Source organism: Tripterygium wilfordii, chromosome 6 (genome assembly GCF_013401445.1).
Source record: "Tripterygium wilfordii isolate XIE 37 chromosome 6, ASM1340144v1, whole genome shotgun sequence".
NCBI lineage: Eukaryota > Viridiplantae > Streptophyta > Magnoliopsida > Celastrales > Celastraceae > Tripterygium > Tripterygium wilfordii.
Genome location: NC_052237.1, coordinates 2,984,084 through 3,005,794, shown reverse-complemented (window position 1 = coordinate 3,005,794; position 21,711 = coordinate 2,984,084). Strand labels below are relative to the sequence as shown.

Sequence of the window (21,711 nt, the reverse complement as noted above, 5' to 3'; positions counted from 1 at the left end):
AGCCATTGGATTTCTCCTTCTCTCTTGCATCCAAATAAGCATTTTAGAAGACTTTCTAATAAATTGCACTATAACTTTCATGGCTGATGCACCGAAAGGTTCAGATACAATACAAGTTCATGTTGTTGAGAATATAAATAACATTCTGAAGCAATCTCTTAGCAAGCAAAAGAAAAGACACAAGAAGGAATTTTGTTTCCAGTTCTCAGCTGTCAGGAGATGGTTATTTTAATGAACTAACAACGAATGACCATAACAAAACCCGCTGCATCTACCGAGCATCCACTGATCTAGCATTGCACAGAACATCAACGCAAGTCGCCTCTTTCAAAAACAGCAGCAGCTCCCATACCTGAGCCTGCAGCAACGTTAAAGTTTTCCTTTCATCATTAACAATTAATATTGTGCGCCAGAGATCTTTTTCAAAGAAATGTAGCATTCGAAAGTAAACTGCTTCATAAGTTCATGTGTAAAACTCAAGGAATACCGCAACTCACCACACATCATGTGTAAATAAGGTTGGTACATCCTGCATGTTCCCGAACCCACCCACTACAAATATATGCCCCTAGTAGAATACTGAATCTTAACGATCTAACCACCTCTGTGTATTTTCCCATTGTAGTCTCCGCAGAATTGACTTTGCGAGTGTTCGTTCAAATTCTATTTTCGTTGAGGCTTGTTGGGGATTTACTGAATGGCGTGATATTAAAGTATTCAATACAAGTCAAGGTCCTGAAACGACCGAGAATGTAGTAGTACCTACCAGGAAAGCTTATCGTAAGATAGATCACTGGTAAATATACCCTTAAATTTTAGAGCACTTCTTTACTCTACTCTCTATAGATTTTCTAAAGGATAATGCTTGAAACCTCCAAAAGACCCCCATTTAATGTGTAGTGTTGGATGTGAAGTGGACCCTACAAATGTGTTTTTCATCAATGGATATTTTATTACCACATAAATTTAGGAGACTTTTAAGGATCATATTTTGAGGGTCTCTAGCATTATCCTTTTCTAAAATACAAACATAATAGCACTGTTCTCATCGGATTCTATTGTATTCCTTATTTAGTTAAAATAATAATTTCTTTTATTTTTTTATTAACTTCTATGATCAAATGATTTTCTTTATCAACAACTTTATTACAAAATAATAAAAAAAAATTAGTACGAACTAATTTCATTAAAAAAATCTGAAATATTATAGAGAAAATAAGTTATCTATTTATTCATTATTAACTACGTGTTAATTATAAAAAATAAAAATACATGGTACAAAAAAAACACACAACTCTAGCTTTGTCTTTACATGCATTCAGTTGGGAAAAGGATGAATTTACAATAAAAATGCAGGGATAAGGAGTCAGTAACTTGGTTTTGAATGGAATTACAATATATGATGCAGAGGTAACTGGACAACTCTCAGCTTAGACTCCTTTGTCACAAACATCTTTTCCAGCAAAAACCATCATAGTAAACTAATCAGAATTGCAAAAGCTCTCATCGTCGCTCGCTATCATGACCGGGACTTTTCTTTAACCTTTCCTAGTTGCAGAAAGAATAAACAAATGAATATATCTATATTGAAAAAGGTAAGGAAAGGAACACAATAAGCCTCCAACAACAAACTCTCTTCGTGCTTGTCCTCCGCCTTCTGTACAGAGCACCAGACAGACAGTCTCAGTAAGCTTTAACAATGAGGCAGCTGCATGTATAAGCAGTATAGTTTATGCAGTTAAGTTTGGCATTAGTTTTGCTTGATTATTGTGTCCCTTTGTCTGGAGAGCCATAGACATAGATCTTAGCCTGTTTGTTATCTCAGTGAATGATGGTCGCGATTCAGGGTCAGGTGACCAGCACTGCTCCATCAATTTTCTCCACTCAGGATCACAACATTCCGGAATAGTAGGTCGAAGTGTGTTCTTCACAATGCCCCCTTCAATCATAATTCAATCCGGAAACCAGGAAAAGGAAAGGTAAGAAAACAAGCTAACCATATTTTAACTGTATCGAGCAAAATAATAGAAATATATCAAACGAAAACCAATAATGAAGGATAGAAGGATGGCCAATCAATATCATGGTCCAATTAATCTAATAAGCGATATGCTTCAGCAGTGCTTGGAAGTTCATTCAAATTGAATGACTTTCGGAGGCCAATACATTGAGCCTTTGCAGAAAAGTACGATAATTTATAGGAAAGTATAGTCAAATAACATAATCATACAGAGGATACATTCATGGAAATTTACTTTTAACATCCAGAATGGTCATGAGATCAACCTAAATATAGGCAGCATTCAGTATCTGTCTTACCATGAAACTGCATTAGCGGACATGACATATTTCGTATTCCTTTCCTCGATAACCCTAAGAGAGCATTTAAAGATTTCCGAACATGTATATTGTACATTTATTACCGAAAATGTCCAAAAAAATCAAACAAAGAAGGAAATAAGCATCAGAAATTCCACAAAGAGAGCATTTTGTAGGTAACCAAAGCAGCTACAGGATTTACACTTCCATAAGAACCTCACTGCAGCTCTAGTTTTCTTACATTTTCAAAGAAGATGATGGTCTCTGAAGAGTTTTAATTACTACCATCAATGCAGCACTGTATGGGATTACCTTTTCAGTACATGTGATGTGTACTGTTTTATGCACCTAATTGAACAGCTGGCAACAACAAATGTGCAGGATAAATCTTAGTAAAGGACTTGAAGAGGCCCAAAGGATTCACCGGGAGAGGTCCCGTTCCTTTTTTTTTTTTATGTCACTTGGTCTTCATTTTTACTGGGAAAAGAGTGTTGTTTAACGCTTCAAGCATTTCACTGCTAAGTCTAGGTCACCACTAAATTCATTACAGAGCCCAGTTTTGATCCAGAAGCCAATGATAATGGTGGAATGAAGGCTTTAAATAATAGATGGAAGGTAGTAGCTTTTAGGTCAACCCATACTGTCAATATCTGAAACCAGAAGGACTAAAACCGAAACAATTGATGTAACCAACAAAGGGCTGTACCTCCAATTTCCAACCCTGTCCAATGTACAAACAATTACATTGGCAACACCTACATTGTGTTGCTACATGATATTGATTTGCTTACTAATTAAGAAAGGAAGTTGACAATATATTGGCTGCAAGGTTAAACATCTAAAGAAACCCATAGATAATTGGAAGGTCCTATGTTAGGTATCAGAGAAATACAAGATAACATAAAACTAACACCACAGGGAGTAAAATATGCTAGATTGCTAGTCATGGTGGGATTATCTCATCCCCAGCCCTGCCAAAACTCAAGTCAGGTTGAAACTAAAGTCCCATCCTGCCTTGCACCTTATCAAAAAACCCCAAGCTGTCCCATTAGGGGTCGGGTCCCAGACCATTCAGGCAAATCGCCAAACTTAGATCTATATCTCATCCTTTCTGCCGCCAACCCCCAGATCATCTCTGCCAGAAAGTTTGTAGAGTTTCATGACTTTCATCATGAAACGGTATGTGCCTAACGACAATCTTGAAGGCAGAAGCAGAACTTACTGCTTTCTAAAAATACAGGACGTACGATCTCAAAGAAATTCAGGAAACATCATCCCTTGCCTTAGAGGGAAAGATATATCATGATGATTTTGCATCATAAATATCATATACTAAACCACATGCGTCTATGGTAATAAAAGGAATTTTTTATAAGTTATATGTAATATTCATATTCATACTATCATTATTATTATTAGTGTGAGAGGACTCAAACCTTGTCTGTGTAATACAATGAGCTTTATTTTAACATTTTACATATGATAAAAGTAGCCTGCATATGCTAGCATGGCCATACAATGAATTTTAGTTTAACTCTTCAATTGAACTTTAGAGTTCATAATACTTCTGATTTTGGCAATGTTTCCTTAGCACTAGAAATTTCCAGCAGCTAGAACAAGTTTCAAAAATAGAAATTGAAAAAAAGTCCAATCCCTTTTCCAACCAGAAGTATTTGCATATTAACTTCAAATTTGCTACTCATCAATCATTAAGTTTAAGACGCAAACTCACCAATGATTGCACCACAATGCATATTTGCATAAGGTTCCTCCCCAGTCAAAATCTCCCACATCGAAATGGCGAATGAAAAAACATCAACCTGTCAAGACAAGACAAGACAAGACAAATGCCGTATCTTCTATTGCTTAGCAACAAGGTGCATGCATGCTGAATGGAAAGACATATTGATAGGCTTTGCTAACCTTCTCTGAAACCCGGCTGCTGCTACCATTCAGCAGTTCTGGTGCCATCCATGGAAGGGTTCCTCGCACACCACCAGAGACCAGAGTATTGTGTTTGATTCTTGATAATCCAAAATCTCCCACCTTAAAAACAGACAGGCAAATGTTCATGCTCATTTTGAGATCCAAGCATATGTACCAGAGACAAGTGACAATGAGCAACGGGTAACACTTTCTAAACACATAAATTTTCAGCTTCTGGCCTAATCGAGTAATCGTCGATAAAAATTGGGATTTTATTGCTGCACTATGACACAACAGTGCTTATTTCAAACAGATTTTCACATTTCTCTGTTTGACCTTTGATAGCCTTTAGCATCATACAATGTTCCTAACTAGCATATTTTGATAATAGGATGAATTTACTTTAGCATCAAGAAACATAGGAAAGGCAGTTCAAGATGATTACCTTGCATATGGGTCGTTGTGGATCCCTCAGGTTGACAAGCAAATTGTCACATTTTAGATCAAAATGGACAATATTTTTTGAGTGCAAGTATTCCATGCCAAAAGCTGCATCCATAGCAATTATAAGCTTTTTACGACGATCAAGTGATCTGCATAAGAACCAAGGTCCATTAAATACAAATTAAGTAGCAAGGTATATACAGTAATAACTGAACACTGAACTACCTATCCTTCTTAAGTAGGACATTCCTAAGAGATCCATTCACCATAAATTCAGTTACAGTTGCTAAGGTTCCTCCAGCACCATCAGGTACTACCCCATAAAATGCAAGCACATTCGGATGATGAAGATTTGAAAGTATATGTGCCTCCCTCCAGAAGTCTTTAACCTGGTTCACCCACATAATCATCAGCTTGCTGTGCACATGTGGATTATAACAACAGTAAGAATTATCTGAAGTGATTTAAACAACAATTTTTTTTTTCATTCCTCCCTAATTGAGTTCCAAATGTAGCATAATCAATTCAACCAAAGGACAATAGAATGGTATTTATAATTTAAACCCACAAATTTCATGCATCAATATGGATTTTGACATTTTCACCAAGGCAGCACTATCCTCTCTGTCAAATAAGCCTGTTTTCCTAGGCCTTAACAGCCATTTTCCTAGTTTTGTGGGCAACCCTTCACCTGCCCTCCGTGTTGCTCCACTTCCCCCAAGCGGTCCTCTTTGCAGAAACTCTGTTTAATGAAAAGCTGCAAGGGCCAAGGGGAAGTAATCTCACAGGTCTGGCAGGTCCCCTATCGATTACTCAAAAAAGGAATAATGTTCTATATACTTGTTCATTCCTTGTTCACACGAGGGAGGGGGTGATCTGTTTCGGATCATCTCCAACTGTACCCAGCATTCAAAATCTATAAGCTATGAGGCCCTTTTACAAGTGGGGGCCCCGGCTCTTTCCCTCTGGTGAACTCCCTTAATCCCAGAAGTGATGGAACTATCTTCTCTTCCGGAAAGAGCTGAAGTAGCCATGTTTGCAGCGCTTTATGCCTGCAACGGAAAGAGCATTTGCGTATACGACATCTCATTCGGAGTGGGGATCAATCCTTTGATTCAATGTAGGCTATCTTTCTAAAGAGTGGTTTTGATACCCTCTCGTCACTCTCTTGGTTGACACTAGCACTTTACTAATATTTTAAAAAAAAAAGTAGGCTCTTTTGCTAAGTGAAGCTGCGAGCATATACTTAATGGTTTCTCATTGGGTCAATAATGAAAATCCCTTTTTTTTTGTGCTACTCCTACTCCTAGGGCACGAAGAAGATAAGAAAATGCAAAGCGTTCGTTTGGGTTCCCAACCTCTTGCTTCTAAAGGCTGCCCTACAAGTTGATCGAGCTGAACCCACCCAAAAACGTTTTCTTCAGAATTGGTATCGCTAAAGTCACCCAGTAGCCGGGAAGGGGCCTAGAAGTGCCTACTACTACACCACACTACACTTGGCTCTACACATTTACACAGCCAACCACAGGGTTTGCCAAGTCAACTTAAGAATTTATAATAGTTACCTAAAACAAAAGGAGTGGAGGTACTTACTTAATCTATCCTAACAATAGTAAACACAATTTCTTAAATAATTTCTGATCAAAGTAACTTGCAATCCCTCCATTTGTATCATGACGCTTGTCCAGATAAATGTGAATATTGTATACTAGATACAGATCCTGAATTAAATCTGACTCAACCTTTTTTCAGAATGAGTACATACCACAGAATGTATGATTCACCTTCTTCAAAATCTCAGTAAAGGAAAATGAAAAAAGAAAAGGCAGTAAGAATAAAAGATATGCTGGTGACCCACCAACCGTTCTTGCTCAGAACCTCTCCCTGAAAAGCAGCTCTTCTTTATTCTTTTTATGGCAACATCTGTCCCCCGCCATTTTCCATGATATACCGTCCCATATGTACCAGAACCCAGCTCTTTTAACTCTTCAAGATCCGCATTCTTTATGATCTGCATGTAGCGTCTGAAAAACTTAGTCAACGGAAAAAAAAGAAGCAACAGTCAAAGAGCAGAGCACCATAACACAAGTAACACAGCAATCAAGTTAGTCTTTTTACTGATACATAATGATCCCAATGTACTCAATGTCAGCCGAGCTAGTATTTCAACCCGTATCAAACAACTTACGCCTAATATAACCAGTTCAAACAGGGTTGATTGCTTGCCATTCAATAGGGGGCCAACTTTGAAATCCCTCAACAGAAGGAAAAGATTGGAAAGCTCTACACTGTTTTGTAATTTATTTCTCTTACAGCTATTCTTATCTTTTGAACCAGTACTTAAAGCACAATTACATTCCATCTTATATCATATGCAAGCCCTCCCAGATCACAATTTAAAGTCTGTCAATCAATGTTGTTCTAGGTATGCGCCTAGGCAAATAGGTTAGAGCTTGATAAATAATAAATACATGGTAACCACCATCTTCATATACAAGTTAGATCATCAGTTAATTCATACAGGCAAAGGAGTTCTTTACAAACACTCAGTTGACGGGTTGAGAAATGAGGGTTGATTTACTTGCTTAATCTCTCTCTACAATTTTGAGAAATAATAGCCAACGGCTTAGGAAAGAAAATGGTTGACTACTTGGATTACCATAGTTATGAGCAAGAATTGACAGCAAAAAGATATTCTTGCCTAATGAAACTACTTAGGCACTTTAATATTATCCTTTTACTAGAAAATTATGAGAATATACTTAGAACAGCTGTGGTTGTCAGTCAACATAAGAGAGAGCCAAAAGAGCATCTATAGGAAACTTCATCTGTCAGCCAGAAGTAAAAGAAAATTACTAGTTAGCAAAGAGCTAGTTATAATTTCAAAGCATGAGGATGATATCTAAGACCGCAATTGAAGAACATACTACAAGAAACTTTCAACAAAACCAGAAATCTCAAATACCTGCAAGCCGTAAATGTTGGCTTCCATTTCAGCAATCACTGCATCACTGAACGAATCATTTTCCTCCTGATCATCAGCCTTGATATCCTAGAAAAAGAATCAGGCAGCAACTTGATCCATAAGTACATGACAATTTGTAAATACAGACTCCCAATCAACTTCAACCAGCTTTACCTCATGCTCGGACTCAGGAACAACACTCTCTGGCTCTGTTGCTGTGGTAGATGCACTGCTGATTGCATCTGCAACATGTGGGATGATTGCTGAAGAAGATTGAATGCTGGATGGCATGCAATAGGTCACATCTTCCACAAAGACCAAAGGCACAGGCTGATCTCGATCTTGATTCTTACTTGAGGCTGATGTTTGGGTAAAGACATCTTCAGCATATGACTTCACACAAGCGGAACCACCACCTCCCAACTTCTCAACCTTCTGCTCAGGGTACCTTAAAAGGTTTTCATCAAGGAAAGTGGTCTCTCTAGTTGGAGATAGACCTACATTAGGATCACACATCACAATGTGAAGATCTTTCGTGTGTGTACTTGAGCTAGGACCAGTATTAACTACAGATGGGTACAAACCTAGAGAGTTTGATAGCATGGTTTCTGGATTTTGAGACAACCCCCTGATTTCAGGGTTCCTAGTCTGTGAAACATTGCATTCTTTTTCATCAGTCACTGCCCCAAGCAAAGCACGATGCTGGTCCTTTACAGCAGATTGGTCCACAACAAGGATATTAGATGCAGTTTTATCTTGTCGATAGTTTTTGGAGTGCTCCACCAAGTTGTTTACAAAAGGTTTAGAAATATTGCCTGTCATTTCTGGATGTACATTTTCCAAAATTTGCACATATTCTGACAAATTATCAACACTAGCCAGGTTACAGTTGCCGATTTTTTTGGTGTTCCCCGCAACAGCAGCTGATGATATCACGTCATCAACCATTTGACCTTGTTGTAAACGCAGATCACTCTTTTCAAGACTAGTTATCCTTCCCAAGTTCAGTAGATCTTTCTCATAATAGCTAGGGACCATGAAATAAGATTTACCTTCATCATCTAAAGCTGGTTGACACTTTTCATCAATGTCACTGGCAGCTTTCTGAATCAGTTCACTCCTGCTTGTCTCTAGACACGGAGAAAATCCTAGAGGGTTCTGTAATCGACTGTTGACAAAATCAACATCCTCAAGCACGTCAACTGGCTTTTCATGTGAGAGCCCAGAGACTAGCAAGGGAGATAATTGTGTCTTTGAAAAGCTCAAGGGAGATGACAGGCTGGTTCCTTCTAGGAAACATTGAGTTGATCTCCCTCCATGCTCCTGCAACTTTGAGTCAGAGAATGCATGTGGTATCCCATGGAGAGTCTCAACAGAGTCTATCGATCCTGAAACCAAATTCATTGGATCTTCTGGGCATGAGAGAGGCATCTCAAAGGGAAGTATTCTTTCATTATGCATGGACCTCTCATCATTTTGATAAAAAATAGATGAATTCACAAATTCTCTGCTGTAATCATCATTCTGAAAATGCACGCCACGCGGTTGCTCTATCTTCTCAATGTCAAGCTTTTGTTGTGGACGAATATCTTTTGTTGAAGGGATTGGACCAAGTATGGGGAGTTTGTAAACACCAAAGTCAGCAATAAAGCTTTCAGGCTGTAGCTGTGCGGTAATGAAGGAACTGCTACTTCCAATGCTTGAGTTGTCATCACTAAATTGTGTATGAGCATTGTTGGAGTCACCTAGTGGAAATGTAATTGGAGAAACAGGAGCAGATTGTTTGGGGGATTTTGTTATATTCTGGGATGTGTTTAAAACTTGAGTGGGACCCAAGGCATTGTGGTCACCATTAATATCCAAAGGAAATGGTGAGGATGGTGAATGCTTGTGAAAATTTGGATTACGCTCCAAATTATTAACTGGTAGACTTACTAGACTAGTCAAGCACTGCTCAACAGGGTTTATCTTAGGACTAGGATCTGAAATGCCGTTCACAGCAACAACATATTGGTAATCAGGGCTGCTCTGCTGAATAGTGCCTGCCTCCAAAGATGATGATCTTTCGGATTCACTCAAAGGAATCAGAAATATCCGAAGTCTTTGAGAACCCTCAAGCCATTCAAGTCCATGGTATTCCTCTATCATATTCTGCAGGTCTTCATCAGAAGAAACAGAAATAAGAGCATCAAGATCCTCACCTGGAAGCTGGTATTTGATAGTGTGAGGCTGGTTGCAAATGCCTGTAGTTTTCTTCACCAGTTCTTCCCATGAAAGATTCGTTCTAATGGAGATAATGCGCGTCTCTCCCCCTACATATCTGAGTTTTCCATCACTGGGTCTGGGCAAAATCGTCCCACCAAAGCTGCAAAGAAGTTTCATCTTCTCATATTGAGATCCATCTGAATTTTTTGACCTATCAACGGTATTTGAATGGGGGGATTCGGATACATAAATGGAAGGAGCACATGGTGCCAAACCAGCACGATCACAATTCAATTCACCAAAAGCCCTCCTTGGCCCATTTCCAGCATCACCATTTTCCTTCTGGTGTTGGCCTAATTTACTAACATAGGTCCCATTCTCAATCTCCTTCATGGACCCTTCTCTGGATGCAACGTCAGACATATCAGATGCACACTCGGAATCCATTCTATTCAACCCAAGAATTCTAGCAAGATCCTCATACCCCATCTGGTATTTCTGATTAAAATTTTGTCCAATTCTTTTCTCGTTATTCTGGGCCATAATGGGGCCAGCAGGAATCCCTCTTGCAGCAACACGATCCTGAAGAAACTCCATGGAAAATTCTTCACCAGTCTGAACAGAGACATTATTTACACTTCTTCCTGCAACGGGAACAGCGCATGTTGGTTCTTGCAGGATCCATTGACCAGAGGGACTGGGTGTCTCGCCAGTCATGTTGCTAGGTGACTTCTTCAATTTATTTAGCTGCATAATTTGAGTTCCTGGGACCAGTAGTTTTTGATCCAACTAGATAAAAGAAGATTGTATCCGCAATTGGCTTCCATATCAGCTAAAGAATTCACAACTCCAATGCCGATCTTTCCATGAAGGGCCCACTGAATTACAGAGCTTAATGGTTCCAAAATCGGAAGGAATGGATTTTTTGATATGGGACGGTTAAAGCTAATCTTCACAATGAAATCAATGTCAATAAAGCTCTTTTTTGGAAACACAAAATTCACGAACTCGAATCTATCCAATAGGTTTAAACACAACAAGGAATCCTTCTATGTAGAGATTAACTGTGCACAAAACAACTGGATCTCCAAATCCTGAAGTACCCACAAAACTACGATGACCACGTTATATCAACAGATATACAATCTAACATATATTCAATCACTTGCATGCCCCCATCTTTCCTTCACCGGTCACAGACGCTGTTGCACAACCTATGCATGCATAACAAAACAATAATTTGAATCAACCAGTACGGCACGATCTTCCATTAAAATTCCTAAAACAAAACCTAGAAAGATGATAATAAACAAAGAATCAACAAATTGAGCTCAATTTCGATGCGGATACCTCCAAAAACCATTACGCTGTGTACGAAAATCCAAACAGAACCGAAAATAAAACCAAAAAAACACCGCAACATTAGATCGGATAATGCGCTTACCTGAAAGCTGTCTTTTCTGTGTGACCCCATTTTCGAGCTCTTAATCAAGCGTTGGTAATATCGCATATGAGATTTAATTACGCAAAATCAAAACTGAATTCGAAAACGAAAAGCAGTCTCACAAAAAAAATAAAAGTAAAATTGAGTTTGGAGAAGGTGGGAGGTGAAATAGAGGAGAAGGGAGAGAGCGTGGTTTACGCCTGTGAGTGCAATCTCGGGCATGGAGAGAGCGACATCGCCGGGAACTATGCGGCATCGAAATCGAGAGATAGAGAGAGAGATTATTAATTGGATTTAATAACAAACTATATTAAGCCAATAAGCGCTTCAACTCTAAAGAGCAATGGAGCTCCATCTCCCCCCCTCTACGTGGCCTCGGTGTATTGTTTGAATTTTGGACGCTCGTGGACTCTTCCGCTCTCAAATTTTAAAAATGGAAAATATGGGATTACTTATTCAAAGAATATAATTTTTAATTTAGGCTTCCTCCTATCATATTAGTTTGTTAATTACCTAATTGTTGTGTGGCTTTTAAAGGGAAAGGACTTGTTCAACTTCAATTCCATTTGATAGTCGATACCGATGAGTCAAACAAATAGGGGTGTAAATGATCAGTTTTTTTCGATTTTTTAACATGAATTTAACCAACTAATCGATCAGTTATTTCGATTATATCAATTAGTTATAAATAAATGTTTGTTGAAAATAACGATCAATCCATAAGTTTGAATCGATTTGATTTCTATGGTTTTTTAACACCCTTACAAATTAGCACATAATGATTTCATATACGAGTATAATAGAAACCGAACCTCCTAGCCTGTTAAGCTAGGAATTGATGACTAAACTCGCTAACTTTTTTTAAAATAAAAGAAAAAGACACCTGAAGGAAGGCTTAAAAATAGAATTGTTAGCCCATAAAACCCAGGCCGAGATAGGCTCATGACGTGAATGGGCCTGGCTCTGGCTGGATTATAATCTGCCGGCCAGTTCGACCCTTAAATGAAGACAAGTAAAATTGGCCCATATAACCCAGGATCAGAGAGGGCCATGACTTGAACAAGCCGGGCTGGATCATAATCTGCGGGCCAGTTCGGCCCTTTAATATTGTTGGCGAACGAGATTAACGTGGCCTCCCCTCCAATTTCCTGAAAAAAAACCCATAGACAAGTCTCACCGACTCCTTATAAATAGAAACCCAGCGTACATTTTCCCAAACAAAACAATCTCTTTTTCCTCTCTGTATGTGCGAGTCCTTTACACAACAACCTAGTCAGAATTGGGTTCTCTTCTGTAATCACTCCTCCTTTTTCAATGTTTTGTTGTCATCGGTTCTGATTCATATCGATAAATATTGATGCTCCTATGTTAACATTTTTTTGGCAATTTTATTTGGAATCTTGTGTGTTGTTGTAACGTCTATGTTGGGATTAGGTTAGTTTGTTGAGAAGGGATTGATATATTGCAAAGGTTAGATTTTGGATGGGAATTATTTGGTTTAGGTTCTGGGTCAATTATTGATTTTGGGTGTGGTGAAGATGAGATTTTGGGGACTAAGCCAAACGCTTCACAGAATTACACGGTTTCCCAGTGCTTAAATGGTGAATATGCAATTGTTGATGATTGGTTTGAAGTGGTGGTGGGTGCATATGCTGCTGGGTGGATGTTATTTTGGAATCTGTAGATAAGTATGACGTGCAGGAGGTTGTTTCACAAATTTGTTTGTATACTACATAATTGATTGGTGTTTGCTTCATCGTCATCATCAACCTTCATCATTATCGTCATGTAGTTAGAGTTTTCTGTATGAATTCTCTTATAACATCAGTTCATATCTAAGCCATTCCCATCCTACAGAGATTAGAGTCCTTATAATTTGTTATGGTTTTCATTCTTTTTATTGTTGTATATTAATTGCAACATTTGTGTTTTTGCTGTGTTTATTTCAAATGACACATCATTCCAGCGCATATAGCAAAGCTACATAATTTAGTCTTCAACGTAAAGGGTATTTTCAGATGCACTTTTTCAAGTTCATTCAACTAGTTGTACTCCTGTTAGATACATGTCCTTGATTTATTTTCTTCATTATGAATTAGAAATTCTTGCAATTTTCACTTTTAGTACTTCTTTCTGATGTATTTTGATCAATTGAATGATGCTTGCATGATTTGGTAATGTATGGAATACTATTTTTATCAGATGCTAGATATCCATCTTAGTATCTTTGCCTATTTTACATTCAGTGGATTCTATTACATTATTTTTTATATGAATGGTGGGGTGAATTGGGCTTGGTGTGATCCTGTAATACGGTGACCAAGTCATACACTACAGTGTAATGTATTTGATTGCATGTGATTGATTGCGGCAATTGAATAGTATTGTGGATGTCTTGAGAAACTTATCCAAAGATTTTCTTTATTTGCTACTTTGTTTCCTTGATAACCTATGGAAATCTTGTTAGTGATCTTTAAATTTGACCGCTGCTGCTGTTTTCTTTTGTAATTGCAGGTTTTAAGACTCATTGGTAACCTCGTGGCTACAGAGAGCCATTAACGTTCAAGGCTGTATTCTATCAAGTTTATACGACTTTGATTACATGCTTGATGCCTCGGACCATTGCATGATACCATATAAATTCAAGAAGAGATTCAGATTTCTCATTTGGTTACGCAAGTAAAGCACAGCAGCTTCCAGTAGGGAATAGTGTAGATTTCTTCCTTCTGGTTAGTATATATATGGGCTAGACTGATATGGCTGAGTTTTATTTCATTTATCATGTGCATTGCCTGTTTTTATTTTTAATGGTATGTATTTTACTGTGAGTTGCCTTCTTGTTTCTTTTCAGATAGGTTATACTTCCTTTAATACTTCAACAGCACCCCCCACCCACCCACCACCCCACCCTCGCACAAAAAAGAAGCGTGGTTTCATGTTTCCAAGTTTGTCTGTTTTGATCCTTGTGGTAAGGTTAGAAAGTTGATTCCTAGCAGAAAGATTGTGTTGGACAACTGATAGTGCTAGGTGTGTTTAATTGAATTTTTTACAACCCTCAGAAGTTAAGAGAAATGGTTGAGTAAATGAGGGAATTGAGCGAAATTGGTAACTTTTATTTACTCCAGTGACTTGGTCTTTGCATTATGCCTCGAGGCTTTAGCACTTGTTAGTCTTTTGTATGAGCGATTTACTGTTGTGTGTATTTTATTTCTGTAGTGTTGTGGTTTGCTAACGTCAGTTTATGTGGTATATTTAATTAGTCTGCTGTGACTACATTAAGTAACTAGTATTATCTGTCTATCGATATCGAGTCATATACACTTGTGCTGGCATTCTACTAAGACAAATATGTTTAGTAAATTACGACAGTGCATGCAAGATGGCTGGGGTGAAACGAAGAATATGTTGTGATTCAGAAATCAACGGTTTTCACAAAGAATTGGATGAAGTCTCATGCGCTATTTGCATGGACCATCCACATAATGATGTCCTCATCCTGTGTAGTTCACATGAGAATGGTTGCAGATCTTATATTTGTGATACAAGTTACCGACATTCAAATTGCCTAGACAGGTTCAAAAAATCAAGGACTGATTCTATGAATGATTCAACCTTACCCTCTATTTTATCTTCTGTCCCATATAGTTCTATTCTCTCTTCTGATGACTTGGACTTGCCTTTGAGAACTGACATTATTGAAGGTAATGATGAAAACAATGCAAATGAAAGAAACACTATAACTTCTTTTAGAATGCCTGAAGGACTGGTAGAAAATAATATTCATGATCATACTCAGCATTTAGCAGCACGGAGAGAAGCCAATCCACAATTTGGTAATATTGGGCCTCATCGTGGAAGGCATGACAATGAAGAGTTGGATGTGGTGAATCTGTCGGAGTCGAGATTGAGTTTGAAATGCCCTTTGTGCCGGGGAGACATACTAGGGTGGAAAGTTGTAGAAGAGGCCAGGAAGTATCTTAACTCGAAGAAGCGTAGCTGCACCCGGGAAGCTTGCTCATTCTTGGGGAACTATCAGGAATTGCGTCGGCATGCTAGGAGGCTTCACCCAACTACACGACCTTCTAATGTTGATCCATCCAGAGAACGAGCATGGAGACGCCTTGAGCACCAGAGAGAATATGGTGATATTGTTAGTGCTATTTGCTCAGCTATTCCAGGCACTGTTGTTGTTGGGGACTACGCGATTGAAACTGGGGATATGTTACCGGTTGAAAGGGGAAGTGGAGCTGGCGAACCTACTGCACCTTGGCGGACTGCTTTCTTTCTGCTCCAGATGATAGACTCGATGGACAGGGTTGGTGAGCCAAGGGGTCGGTCAAGGGCCTGGACTAGGCATCGTCGCAATGCAGGAGCTTTAGCTGACCGCCGGTATCTTTGGGGTGAGAATTTGTTGGGTCTACAAGATGAAAACGATGACAATGAGGATGACTCACATGTGCTGGACAATGCTAGAGAAGACGTATCTCCAATTCCAAGAAGACGCAAGCGTCTACTGTGCCCAAGGACAAATGAGGATCGGCCATGAGAGGCATCAGCAAATCTCTGGTAAATAGCAGAAACTTGACACTCCGTTATCTTTCTGATTATGCTTTGCCGACCCAGTTGATGTTGTTATAATTGATTTTCCAAGAATGCTAGGAAGCTACCTTATAATAATAATGCTGATTGGAAATCATGGTTACAGACTTACAGTAATTCACAAGCTTGGAGGAAGCTCTAAAGCTGAAAAGATTTGTTCGAGGATGTATTTAGAATGCTTGCAGCATATTACCTTGTTGAGATTGAAGACAAGTCTTGATGTTGTCTCTAATTCAACTGCAAGTATATTGTTTCAAAACATATGTATTATATGTAGTGTGTGATTTGATTGATTGTTCTGTTCTACTTCTATCTACGCCTCTTCTGCTGTATATTTGTGACTTTGTGTCAAAACAATGGATTGATTATTGTCGGGGGTCTGAGTATATACATTCTTTCTCTTCTTAGTAACATGAAAATTGAACAAGAGAGCTACGTTTGGTCACTAAGAGTGTGTTTGGATTGAGTGATTTGGAGGGGAGGGGAGGGGAGAGAATTGAAAAAAAGAAATGAAAGAAAATTAGTTTAATTTATTAATTTATCCTTATTTTTTATGTTAGAGTGGGTAAAATATGTTTTTAACATATAAATAACTTAATAAGTTATCATTTCCCTTCAAATGACTCCATTTTGAGGAGGAATAATTTTGATAAAAATTTAATGAAATATTCCTTCTAAATCCCTCCTCAAACTTCATTTCCCTTTCCTTTCCTTCAAATCCCTAGTACAAACACACTCTTATGTTCAAACTATTGGATATGGTCCATTATCTTTTGTTTGCAATCAAAATGGGTGCGTTCTACTTTGATGTTCAATTTTTGAACTACCCATACTCGAGCCACTAGTTGAAGTGGTAAAGATGATGTGTTATGTGTATCACTCACACCTAAGCCACTAGTTGGAGTAATAAGAATGATGTGTATTACTCTGGTGAGCAAGGCCCGAATCTCCCTCCCCCCTTTTTTTTTTAAAAAAATCTGACCAACCCCTTATGACTTGGCTTGTGTATTAAACTATTAATTTCAATTTACGATTTTCAACCCAATCATTTTAAATTATGAAAACGCCCAATAATATAATTTGTGAAAGGCCCAAATTAGGCCCATAAATAACGATAAACTTTAGTCATATCTCTACATTTATCAAAGAGATTCTATCAATTGATTTTTATAAGGAATGATCAACTTAAGTTGAGGTGTGACTAAAGTTTACCACAAATAACATGTAATAATTTTGAAGATAGGATACAAAGCCTTGGTGAACACGCACATCAAAAGTAGCGTGAGCTTTTATCCAATAGGAGTCGAATTTCAAAAGTGTGACCCCAAAATACCCAGAGGGGCTGGTTCGTTCAGTCTCGCTGAGGTTTTAGCCTTTACTCTCTTTTCTCTGTCTAGGGCTTTAGCGTCTCAGAGAGAGCCATGGATAGGTATCAGCGTGTCGAAAAACCGAGGCCAGAGCGTCCGATTAGCGAGAATGAGATCCGTATCACCTCTCAAGGCGTTATCCGAAACTATATCAGCTATGCCACTACGCTTCTCATGGTATCATCTTTTTTCTCGCCGAAACAGTACATGCGTCTTGTTTTAATTTTTTTTTAAATACTTTTCTGAGTACCGTTAGTTGTTCTTCAGTGATGGATGTGTTTTTGTTTTCTTGCCATTATATCCTAGGGTTCTGTGTGTGTCCGTCGTGGGTTTGGTGTGATTATTGCTATATTGTTGGAGTTTGTTTGATTTCTGGCGTTCATTGCTACTTTTTTTTATGCCTTTCTGTGATTTTGAATTTTGATCGAGACGTATCCATTTTATATTAATGAAAAATCTGTCCCGAGTTGATTGTGTTAGAGTCTAATTTTTGGTAGTTTTTCTATCAGACGGATTGTGCGCATATATAGAAATGGTGTGATTACCTGAAACAAGGCAGTTAGCTACAGAATATTTCATAATAGGATTTGGCAGTGTGAGTTATTACATATGGATTATCTAATTTTTAGATGCATTATTTCCACCCTATTTTTTACCAAGTACACCTCACTCTAGTACTCTAGTGTGTTTTTAAAGGGTTAATGGGGTGTACTTAGTAAAAAACGGGATGCAAATAATGTTCATCAATTTTTATGTCAAAAAAGCAAGTATCTACTATCTAGCTGTTTGAATACGCAGCCACTAGGGTGGATGAGATCCCAAAAATCATGAAGATATACATAAAAGAGTCTGATTGTCAGCATGAAGTTCACGTGTATTTCTAATGTGTACATTGTATTATGTCAATCTTTATGCATGTAAGGGTGCTGCAGACCAACGTGTAATTGCTTGTTTTTTGCTTTCTGAACACTTTTTCTATCTTCCACCTAATAATGCTTAAGATCTCTGCTTTCTATGTTATTGTCATTTGAAATACATTTTAGGAAAAACGTGTGAAAGAGATTGTCTTGAAGGCAATGGGCCAAGCAATCAGCAAGACAGTAGCCATTGCAGAGATACTGAAGGTTGGTATTCTCCTGTAAATGTTTTCGTTTTATGTGGCTTGCTCTCTGGTGCTTAACTAATTAGGTATTTTTCTACTGATGCAGAAGAGGTTTCCAAATTTGCATCAAGACACTGCCATAAGCTCATTAAGCATAACTGACATATGGGAACCCATGGAAGAGGGTCTTGTGCCGTAAGTTTTGTAATAATTTTTCACTGTTTCACAATAGAAAAGAAGAAGAAGATATGTTCGTTGTTGAATATGTACGAAATACGAATTATAACTGAGATATCTGAGTATTTATGGCTGCTGCAGTGTGGAACAAACGCGTCATGTCTCGATGATTTCGATAACCTTATCAACTAGAGAGCTAAATACCAACTCTCCTGGGTAATTTCTTCTTGCCAATATCAGTTTTTAAACCCTAAGTTAGGTTCTCTGAGTCGTGGACTTGAAAGGGAGTGTCTTGTGTTTATGCTGTTGCAAAGAGGGATTATGCTCTATTAATCTTTTGAAGAAAGCCTATCTTGTTTCTATTATTGGCACTGACCAGGATTTGATTCTCGGGGTAGATCTCTGCGGGGCTATTGTATGAATCCATGGCCCTATTTTAGGCAGGGGTGTCTTGTGATAGCTCATGTCACTTAAGAAATTCATGCTTCTTGAAAATTACGTTCTTTTACCTGTGATCCTGCTTGACAAGTTTGGTATTTTGTGCATGTCTGAAAAACTTGTCAATAGATACCAAGTTCCATCTGTTGTAGACCAACCAAAGAGGCAGTACCGTAATCAGCCGCAGCAACAACCCAGGCTAGCACGTGTTCCATACAATGCTGCCTATGAAGGTGCTGTCAGTAACATGTTTTTAGGTGGTATCTTTGGATACATCTTGTCAGTTTTAACACCTTGTTTTTATGACAAATTTCAGATTCGTATGGCCGAGGTAGGGGTCGTGGTAGAGGGAGAGGGCGGAATTGGGGCAGGGGTGGATATGGAAACTATCAGGGAAATTATCAGGGAAACTATCAAGGCGACTATCAAGGTAGAAATTACAGATGTTTTATTATTGTTGTAGAAACTTGTTTCCGTACTGTTTTACTTTGCTATATATATATTAAGTATGGCGAATTGGCAATACCTTCAACATGCTGTTTTTATGATAGACAATGGTGAGTATACAAATTGGAGCCCAGGTGGTGGCCGAGGAAGAGGTTGGGGCAATCGTGGTAAGTTTGTTTCATGAATTGATGTAAGGAAAAGCTTTATTTAACAATATGGGTCTCCAGGGTTAATGTGTTGTTGAGGAGAATCAAATCTGTTTGCACTGGTATGCAGCATGTTAATTGGTGTGCATACTTTTATGACATTTCATTTTCAATCTTCATAAGCTCATAAACAAGTAATCAGCATATCATAGGTTCGATGTATACATGGTGGGGATATCAGTTTGGGTTTGCAAGTGGAATTTCAGGCTGATCTCATGAAACATTTGCTTTTTAGGTGCTGGATATGAAAGAGGCAGAGGGGGCCGAGGCTATGGCCGTGGCCGTGGAAGGATGGGTGGTCGTTCAAGGGGAGGTGGTTACCAAGCATATTAGAGAGTTGGCTATTTCTGTTTTCGGATCAGCAAAATGCGTACCTTGGCCATTGGGTAAATTTTATCAGTATGCGTTTTTATTGAGGGATGTAGTTTTTATGATTGCATAGCATTATAAAGGCAGTGTTTTCATGCTTTCTCTCTTGAAGAAACGGATTTGGGCAAGGTTGTTTTGTTGGTCGTTTGCATTTGGCCGAGAGTTTGGTGTTAGATAGTGATTTACTGTTTTGTTGATACCCTGTCTATATCTTATTGTCATATATTTCTTGATTCCTTTTAAAAACAAAAAGACTGTCTTTATCTCTCTATTGGCTCTTGCAAGCACAGCTCTTATTGTCTTGGTTTTGACATGGCTAAAACACTTATTATACGTTTGGTTAGGGTGAATAGGAAGAGAGATTTGGCTATTCTCACATGGAGAGTATCTTGATTTGGCAAATGACAAAATATCCTTAATTATATTTACCATATACCGTTGGATTAAATTGCTTTGTGTTGTTGGACAAGCCTATCAAAAAAAAACACACATATCTTGTATTTTATAGTGGAATTGGTGCATGTAAAATTTCACCCCTTGAACCAAACATATGGTGGAATTGGAGCGTGTAAACTTTGTAGGGGAGCTGGACAAGCTAAAAAGTAAAAGCATTTTATGTAATAGTGTAATACTCTATGATCATTAGTTGTGAACTTTAAATCAACTCTCTGGGTGCCTAATGTTTGTGTGGTCATTGGTCTTCAACATGTTTGTTCCTGCTCATCGGTATGGCATGTTGTGTCTTACTATCTTCGATTGGACGTTGATGTTGATGACGGGTGAGGACCTTTTACCCTATTCAGTTCCAATTAGTTTAGGATTTTTTTTTTAAAGGTAAGGGGAGTAGGGGCTTGAACTTGGGTATTATCCAATTCGAGTATATGCCTTGAGCATTTCGGTTGAGGAGTTTTTGGTAACTAATTCATAATTTTCAGCAAATATATATAGGCTAAATGTTACCAACTTACCCTGTGGTTTGAGTCATTTCTAGGTATATCCATGTAGTTCTAGTAGTTTTAGAAACACACCATGTACTTAGTTTTATCTCTTGTGAGGTCCTTTCATCCATTCTTCTTAATTCGTAGTTGATGTAATTTTGTTCGTCAAAAGATATGCTTAATGGTACGTTGTCGTAAGAACTAAATTTTACTTTTAATAATACCTCCCTCTCCAACCTCGTTCTTCGGATAATGCAAAAACAACAATATTATTGAACATCATCTTAATTATTTGTTCATATTAATTGGTTTAACAAATAATGGACAAAAAGGATCTCAACAAGAGATAAATCTAAGTCTAGGAGGTGTTTATCAAAAAAAAAAAATTGAACCATAGGAATACATCTAGCAATCTAGATAAACCACAAAGGGTGTGTAAGATTTAGCCATACATATACGACTTTGTAAAAATAATGAACTTAACCCGGTTATGATTGCCCATCCGTCTCTCCCTAGTTGGTAAAGGCGTCTAGGTTCGTACATTTTGTCTGTTTCCCATTATAATTTAAGTCGACTTATCATTAACATTATGAAAATGACATGTGACCCTAGTCGATGGGAGTCCAACAAGTTTATTCCATTGATTTAATCAATGAAATAATTTTATTTCCACTCTTTTATCTCATAATTCATTATCTAAAATTTATTGTTTTTTAAAAGTATAGTATAGAATTCATTGTTTTAGTTCTGAATTCATTCATTTTT

General features: G+C 38.0%; 3 protein-coding genes across 12 annotated transcripts; 2 read left to right on the top strand and 1 right to left on the bottom strand.

The window, feature by feature from the left end:
• Positions 1-1,281: 1,281 nt before the first annotated feature.
• Positions 1,282-11,683, bottom strand: LOC119999973. Of its 3 annotated transcripts, XM_038847824.1 has the most exons (10): positions 11,304-11,682; positions 8,239-11,073; positions 7,829-8,151; positions 7,655-7,741; positions 6,548-6,700; positions 4,915-5,078; positions 4,691-4,838; positions 4,243-4,365; positions 4,052-4,139; positions 1,282-1,939 (listed from the first exon to the last, which is right to left on the bottom strand). In XM_038847824.1, the coding sequence occupies exons 2-10, from the start codon at positions 10,610-10,612 to the stop codon at positions 1,731-1,733; spliced, it is 3,669 nt and encodes a 1,222-aa protein (XP_038703752.1). In that variant the 5' UTR covers positions 10,613-11,073; positions 11,304-11,682; the 3' UTR covers positions 1,282-1,730. The 3 variants fall into 3 exon arrangements, with proteins under 3 accessions (XP_038703752.1, XP_038703751.1, XP_038703750.1); XM_038847823.1 differs by having other exon boundaries at positions 7,829-11,150; positions 11,304-11,683; XM_038847822.1 differs by having other exon boundaries at positions 7,829-11,073; positions 11,304-11,683.
• A 792-nt stretch (positions 11,684-12,475) lies between these two features.
• Positions 12,476-16,288, top strand: LOC120000232. Of its 7 annotated transcripts, none has more exons than XM_038848186.1 (2): positions 12,476-12,596; positions 13,818-16,288. In XM_038848186.1, exon 2 carries the CDS (start codon positions 14,683-14,685, stop codon positions 15,847-15,849), a length of 1,167 nt encoding a protein of 388 aa, XP_038704114.1. In that variant the 5' UTR covers positions 12,476-12,596; positions 13,818-14,682; the 3' UTR covers positions 15,850-16,288. The 7 variants fall into 7 exon arrangements, with proteins under 7 accessions (XP_038704114.1, XP_038704119.1, XP_038704118.1 ...); XM_038848191.1 differs by having other exon boundaries at positions 12,526-14,032; positions 14,673-16,288; XM_038848190.1 differs by having other exon boundaries at positions 12,526-14,032; positions 14,660-16,288.
• A 943-nt stretch (positions 16,289-17,231) lies between these two features.
• Positions 17,232-20,279, top strand: LOC119999691 (ribonuclease P protein subunit p25-like protein). 2 transcript variants are annotated; one of them, XM_038847399.1, is made up of 8 exons: positions 17,232-17,446; positions 18,313-18,393; positions 18,478-18,566; positions 18,690-18,764; positions 19,116-19,219; positions 19,303-19,416; positions 19,538-19,597; positions 19,875-20,279. In XM_038847399.1, exons 1-8 carry the CDS (start codon positions 17,324-17,326, stop codon positions 19,970-19,972), a joined length of 744 nt encoding a protein of 247 aa, XP_038703327.1. In that variant the 5' UTR covers positions 17,232-17,323; the 3' UTR covers positions 19,973-20,279. The 2 variants fall into 2 exon arrangements, with proteins under 2 accessions (XP_038703327.1, XP_038703326.1); XM_038847398.1 differs by having other exon boundaries at positions 17,234-17,446; positions 19,538-19,600.
• Positions 20,280-21,711: the final 1,432 nt, after the last annotated feature.